This window comes from Cheilinus undulatus, linkage group 22, assembly GCF_018320785.1.
Source record: "Cheilinus undulatus linkage group 22, ASM1832078v1, whole genome shotgun sequence".
Taxonomy (NCBI): Eukaryota; Metazoa; Chordata; class Actinopteri; order Labriformes; family Labridae; genus Cheilinus; species Cheilinus undulatus.
The window spans coordinates 33,569,469-33,577,125 of record NC_054886.1 but is presented as its reverse complement, the minus strand read 5'-3'; the positions used below and the strand labels follow the sequence as shown (position 1 = coordinate 33,577,125).

Below are 7,657 nucleotides of genomic sequence, written 5' to 3'. Positions count from 1 at the left end.
CATATACAAAGAGGCCCACACACACTGTTGTCACAGTTGAACTTTATTCAAGTCTTTTCATGTGACCATCAAACGATGGTCACCAGCCTTGTGGCTCAGTGGCCAGGGTCTGTTCATGACTCCCAGATCTTCAGGGAGGCTGCACTGTTGCAGAAACTTGAGCAGGCAATGACAACTGTACATTTAATATTGTAATCATGTCAATAAACTGTATTTTGTGTTACAAATCAAGGTAAAGGGGCCGGATCTAAAGTTTATTTATTTACTTTTTTTTTGAAGATACAATTTCAAACTTAAACATGCTGATAATATGAACCGTGCAAGAATTTGTCAAGTGCATAATAATGAACATACTGTAGCTACACTTGTTTGTATGGCTGCAGAACTATAGATGAAACAATAATATAAAACAGTATCAGAGAACAAAATGAATTCAAATGGACCTATAGTCAATAGAGCAGTAGTAGTCAAATACATCAGGTAAAGAGGGAGCCGTGTGTTGGGTTATATAACTGTAAACCTCTTGTCCTGGAAAAAGAGAGAAAAAAATGCATTTAAAAAAAAAAAGTGTTATACATCAAGTTGTTAGCACAGGAATTGTACATTTATATATAATTATACTGATATATAGAGACGAGAAGCAGAGAAGAAAAATAATCTCACATTTTTTACCATATAAGGAACTGAAGAAAATTTAAGAACAGAAAACTAAACATGTCTGCCTCCAAATTTCACATAAAGCATTCAAGGACACCAATAAAAAGTTTTGTAACTTTAAGAGATTGGCTTAATAATCCTAAAAAAATCAAACTTTAAAAATCAAAGGGACTTTGTTCTCTTGTGATGGTTCTGCTCTATGTTTTTGTGTGGCACACCTGTCTAACTTTTACTTACTTTACTACTTACTTTTACCAGAGTAACTGTACTTTAACTAGAGTACTATACTCTTGTACTTTTGACCACCCCGATACCCCCACCACGTCCCCCTCCCTCCCCGGCCACGGTGAGGCAAAGCGTCAGCCTCGGTATGTGCTGCTTGGGGACTATCATGGTGCACAAATGCACCATCAGTCTCACCCATGGTTTCACTGGATGATTGAACGTCATGTCAGAGGGTGAATATTCCTCTATTCCTCCTGGCATTTTGAGTATTGTCGCTACAATTCGCTCTGTTTCTCTCCGTTATGCTCTGACCACAACCACCGCTTCCTCGTCTCCTCGACTGGGGGTGCATCTTTCAAAACTCTCTCTCTCCAAAACTTTGTATAGAAACACGCCCAAAATGCTGCTGGGATTGACGTTACTCATGTCCGCCATCTCCTGGTGTAAAGTGGTAACAACATTAGGCACCATTAAAGCCTGTGTAATTCAGCAATGTTGCTTGTCGCAATTTTTGACTTGGGCACTTAAATAGTTAATATTCGCTTAGTTGTGTTTGGATGGTGCCTGCTGGGGTCTTTTGGTCATTTTTCAAGTGGATTATTTTGTTTCTGACGTGAGACACATTTGCACCATGAGTGAAGTTACCCACTGAGTTAGCATTAAAATGCACATTCTTTATCAGTATGCATTATCTTGCTATGAGACTACCTCTCTGCTTTTTTAAGTCACTGAAGCTCTGTCATACTGTCAAATATTTAACACTTTAAAAGTTTAGTTGAACTAAATGTAGTGCAGACTAATTTAGACACTTTTAAAGTGTTAAATTTAACCCTGTATGAGTGACATTAACTCTGTTTCTGTGTTTAACTTTCATCATAGTGGTGTGACTTTACCTGAAGAACCTGGTTCTAAATCTATTCTCTTGCTTACATAACTTTATTCTTTTACTCGAGTAGATTTACAGACTAGTACTTTACTTTTACTGATGCAGATTTTAACCAGAGTCTCTACATTTACTTCTCTGCACCTCTACCTCCATAGTACCTGTGTTTTCATGGTTGTATATTCAATTTATTGTCATCCAGCATCCCTACCCATCTCTGGATCATCCTCATGAGTCCCTGCTGACACTAAAAAAGTAGAAAAAAAAGTTTATTATCTAGGGAAATCAGAAACATCCTGTTATAAAACATAAAACATGTACGTGCATTCAGAACTTTACGTGCCAGTCCATTGCAGTTAAGATTCTTTTACTGAAAATGTTGAAATCAGTAAATCTTAATCTTAAGTCATTTTAAAAATTCAACAGAAACAAAAATCAAATAGAGATGAAATAAAAAAACACATTTGTATGATAATATTCTGTCTTACCTGGTTCCATGTCACCTGTGTGATATCTTGACCTCAATGACTTCCACGTCGCACAGATGAGAGCTGCAGCACAGAATACATCAATAAATCAAACATAGTTAGTAAAGTACCAATCCAGAACCAAAGACATTTTCCAAAGAGGGCTGGTCTAGACCATTTTCTGATGTATCATTTCCACAGACACATTAGTCCATCATGAGCTCAGCGTTAGCAAAGTTAAAATGCAAGGAACAAGTTCCTTTGAGGAGGAGATTCAGGAAGAGAGAGGAGGGGAAAAAAAAAATAAAATCAGAGCAATAGCAATCATTATGATGGATTTATGGCCGCCCTAAATCTAAAATAGAAAAGCAGACTGATGAAACAAAAGCTATTAGAGTTAAATATAATAATAAAATATACTGTCAATCATACCTTTGTGTTTAAAGCACACAAAAAGTCCCAACACCAGCAGCAGAAAAGCCAACAAGATTGAAGTCCACATGATGATGACGACATTAGAGGGTTGATCTTCTGGAGGTTTATCTGGAGGCTGATCTGGAGGTTGAAACTCTTGTTTTCGCAATAAAGAGGCTGTAAAGCATGAACGTTAAATATAGGTGACTTCTTGATGTCAGAGCAGACAGGAGAAGGGGATTATTATTAATCTACTGTGTTTGTTGTGTCTCACCTCTGACAGCCAACCAGCTCTCTGCAGATTCCCCTACTCCAGGGATGCTACACTTGTAGAACCCTTCATCAGACTTTGAGACATTATAGATGGTCATACTTCCTCCTTTTAAGGCGCTGCCTTTATTGAAATTAGCTACAGCGGCTGGAGTCGTCTTGTTCATACAGGTGAGTGTGACATTTTCTCCTTCAGGTACAGGAAGAGCAGGAATCACCAGGATCACAGAGCCAGCTGGAAAACAAGGGCAGAGGAACCCTTTAGTTTGTCTTAATGGATGAATGCATGCACAGATGGATGGACTGATGGTTGAGTGGCTATGGATGTTTAATTTGGGCCAAGCACCAACCTCTGAGAGGACCATTTTGTGTCTGTAGCCTTTGCTAATTTGGGGACCTCTACATGCTTAACCCCTTCAGACCTGCATTTTTTCTGCTTGGCAAAAAAAATGTTTTTGAACTGATTCGGACTCTTCTCCAACATAAAAACAAAGTGGAAAAAACACATTTTGCTAACTCATATTTTTAATAGAATTTTTTCATGTCCATTCCAATGGACGCCACGATGAGATGGGTGTAAAATGTCATAAAAACTTAAGAAAAATAAGGCTGAGTTTTTCCACATGGTAATCAATCAGGTATGACTTAAACTTCTGAAATTACAAATTTGCATGTTTTGAGTCTGTGTACAGCTCTGAATATGCACATGAATCACAGCATGGGTAGGGAACAGCAGTGAGGACATCACCAGGAAAACCCAGAGTCTGCAAGAAGAGAGGGAAATGCTATGACTCAACCATGCACATAAACACAATAGATGTATGATTGTAGATAAGATTACCTGAAAAAAAAAATCAGTTTTGCCTTCATGGAACTATCATGGAACTTCTAACACATAACCATACTATTTATAGTATGCTTATGAACTAGTAACATGTTTATTTGAAATGAAACTGGAACTGGAACTTGATTTCTTCCTTCCTGGTTACTCTCATCTCCTGTCCTCCTCTGTCACTACACTGTCTCCTTTATCTCAGTCTCATCTGCCACATCAAGCATGCACATCTGACATCACATCTGATCACATCTGGCATCAGTGGTGTGCACAGACTTTTTCATGGGCAGGGGCAGAAGAAAAAAAGGGCACCTACAGCACATTCTCGCCACTGAAGAGGGCACTAAGTTTCGCGTGTTTTCAAGGGCACTTTAGACATGTTTATATGTCCTACAAATGGCACATTATATAGCCTTAAAACAGACTAACTAGACAGACTACTCAAGTTAGTTTGTAGTTAGGATCAGCATCCACAACAACTGTGTAGATTCAATGCTGGACTGTGAAGAACACACAGAAATAAATAAATAAATCCCTAGGGGGTCTGGGGGTCTTTCCCCAGAACATTTTTAATTAAGTAGATGCCATTTCCTGTATTCTAGTGGATTTTAACACCATATTAGCACCAGATAATCCAAACTGGTTCTGTGAGATATAGTTCTGGCTCAATATAGATCAAAAAAGGGCCCAACATAAAAGTCATTGCAACAGTAATGTTTCATAGTATTTCTTGGTCCTAATGGTCTTCTGGAGTTGAGTATGTTTTTTTCACCCAAGAGGGCACTTTAGTGTGTGTTTTGGCTCCAAAGAGGGCACTTTAGCACACATTTTGGCTCTCGAGGGCACTTTAGCACGCGTTTTGGCTCCCTAAAGGGCACTTTAGAGTGCGTTTTGGCTCTGGAGGGCACTTTACCATGTGTTTTTGCTTCCAAGAGTGCACTTTAGCATGCATTTTTCAACAACTGGGCCACGAGGAGGGGCGACCGCCCCCCTGCACACCACTGTCTGACATGCATATGTAGCTCTCCACTGTCCCTCTCTCAATGTAAATAACAAAACAGTAACATTTTAATTCATTTTATGTATTCTCATTCTTGAACTCTTATGCATTCCATCTAGATTTTATATATAAGACATTAAAATTGATGAAAACCACATACTAAGAATCATAAACACTCTTGATTTCTTAACTTACCACCTATCTCACTATCCTCACCATCCTCCTCATTTCCTGAACCCAAACAGTCAAGTTCAGATAACTTTCCTTTTATGAGACGTTCAAGGAAGTCTTTGACTTTATACTCTACAAGAACATTATTTTCAAAAAATATATATTTAAAATTTTACAATCATAAATAAATAAACTGTGACACTATATTTACCTAACAACAGGTTAAAAGTATTTTGTTTCCTTGTAAACTGACACTAAGCATGAGTCTTAGCTAAACTCACCTAACTCCTGATGTCCACTGCAATGGACATCAGACTTTGAAAAAATCCTACAAATTAATGAAATGATAAATGTTCAAAATAACTTCAAAAATTATCACTTAAAACAGTTAAAATTATACTGAGAGCAAATTTGTTTTGCCAGCATGAACATAAATTTATATTTTTGATTGAAAATGGGCACTTACTCTTCCCTCTCTTGAGTCCCTCCACCATGCTTGTCTTGTCCACTGTTGCTCTTACAGAGCATGCTCAAAGTCATGAAATGATTGTGATTGGATAATCAGGATCCAATCAGTAATCAGCATTGCTGACATCATTCAATTACAGAGTATTTATTGGTTTAGATACAGAAATATGTCATGTCCATTCCAATGGACGCAGGGTCCGAAGGGGTTAAAACTCACTAAAATTTTGCAGATGTATTAGTTCTTGTGAAAACTCTGTATTCTAGTGGTTTTGGTTACGTGTCAAAAAATCCAAAATCCTAACCTAACCCGCAGAACCAAAAACATCAATTTTGGGGACTAAAATGGCTAATTTGCTCATTCCTCTTCCTGTGCTGAAACTAGCTAGCACAGACTTTGAACTGAAGCCCACAACAGTGGCGTGTTTCAAAAATGAGCACCTCAAATGCTGGAATTGACAAGAATTTAAATATCTCAGCAATTTCACAAGAAGTTGGCATCATTCTCATATGTAACAACTGATTTTGTTTAAAATCCATGCTCTTTATTATTTTTGTTAAGCACAGTCCTGGGAGGCTCCCCCTGTCTTTCTGCTGTACTTCAGCACACTTTACGGTTTATCAACACTCTTTGTTTTAGCAACATCAGCGTCTCCATGCAGCCACAGTGATGTAGAATAAATCCACCACTGCTCCTTAACCCTTTACCTACTGAGCCGGTGCGGCGCTGTGTTTTACATGTCCAGAGTATTATTACCATTACTCTGTCAAAGTTTGTCTGATCAGAAAAATTCCAACGGTGTTGGAAAGCTGAGAATTGTGGGCATGCGCACATATATGGTTCATTATGGTACTCGCAACCATATGATGTGGGCATTCATAGCAAAACACAAGAAGTATCGCAAGACCGCTACATGGATTCTCAACACTGTAACTCCTTGAAAGTTTACTCAATCTAAAAAATTCCAACGCTGACAGAGAGCTGAGAATATGTGCTTTCCAGCAATATATGATGTGTGGTATATATATTACGGTAATGTTGAACAGCACCGTGAAAACGTCAGCTTTGGCAGAAGACGAGTGAGAAAGGAGAGAGAAGGAAGAGAGTACAAGGAGAGCGAGCGAGAGTGGTGTTTTGTTTTCAAAAATAGCGTTAGATAGTGGCATTTGTGCGTGTCTGTCATGTGCAATAACAATATGTTACTGAGAATGTTGAGAATGCATTTTTCCACCTTTATTTGCACTAATTGTCACCTATGTATATAGTTATGTTTTTCACTGTGTTTTGCACACCCAGAGTCCTAGACTCCAAAAATGACTGGTGATTGTTCTAAACATGTACAGGTTCACATTTCAAATGTCCAATCAAAACTTCATGAGCAATAACAAATTTTCATCTCATAAAACCCATGAAAACAAATTTGTTTTTGTGTTTTTCTTCTTTTAAACTGCTGACAATTCCATATAATGTGCAATAATCATTAACCAGGTTTCGAAAAGTCAAGTTCAAGTATTCCTGGGAAAAGGGACCAAAGCTCTCAGACTTAGGGCATTTCCTGACTATTTTACAGCCATAATAACAAAATATGTCCAAATAACCATTTTTAGACTCAGTAGGTGAAGGATTAATGGCTCATTTCACTTAAAAAAATTCAGAGACAGCTCAGTGGTCAGGTCAGAAATCTTCTGAACCTCGTGGTATCAAGCATTTACTTTCTACAATTCCCTTACTTACAATTTCCTTTGTAGTTAAGTTCATGTTAAAATATTCAATCTACACATAGAAGCCGGTTTGAATCCAAACAGGAAGTAAAGAAAAAAGGCTGTAGAAGCTGACACATATATAGTTCCATAAAGTTGTGATATTTTCAATTACGGTAGAATAGGAAAGAAATTCTGAGAGTTATTGTGTTGAAATGTCAATCTTCTTACAACCTTGCTTTTTTAACATCAAACAAATTTGCTGCACATACCTGTGATACTGATGTTAGCAGATTTACTCCTTGCTTTCCCGTAACCGTCACACCAGTACTCACCACTTTCTATCTTAAATACATGTTTTATATAGCAGGGCCCTTTTGTAGTCTCCGGGTTTGAGGTACACAGCGTCTCCTTTCCAATTATCCTCCTCATCACTCTCCAATCAGTGAAATGATCAGATCCCACACAGGTAAAATTGATGGAGTCAAATTCCAAAAACTGAAGTCTGTTTGGAAAAACATGCAAAACTAATCCATCTGAAAAAAGGGACAGAAATAAGATAATTAGTA

At 37.8% G+C, this 7,657-nt stretch overlaps 1 protein-coding gene across 1 annotated transcript; it reads right to left on the bottom strand.

Moving 5' to 3' along the window:
• Positions 1–1,959: 1,959 nt before the first annotated feature.
• Positions 1,960–7,520, bottom strand: LOC121504360. The gene is made up of 5 exons (XM_041779070.1): positions 7,361–7,520; positions 2,921–3,151; positions 2,665–2,760; positions 2,254–2,316; positions 1,960–2,012 (listed from the first exon to the last, which is right to left on the bottom strand). The coding sequence occupies exons 1-5, from the start codon at positions 7,518–7,520 to the stop codon at positions 1,960–1,962; spliced, it is 603 nt and encodes a 200-aa protein (XP_041635004.1).
• Between the last annotated feature and the right edge of the window lie 137 nt (positions 7,521–7,657).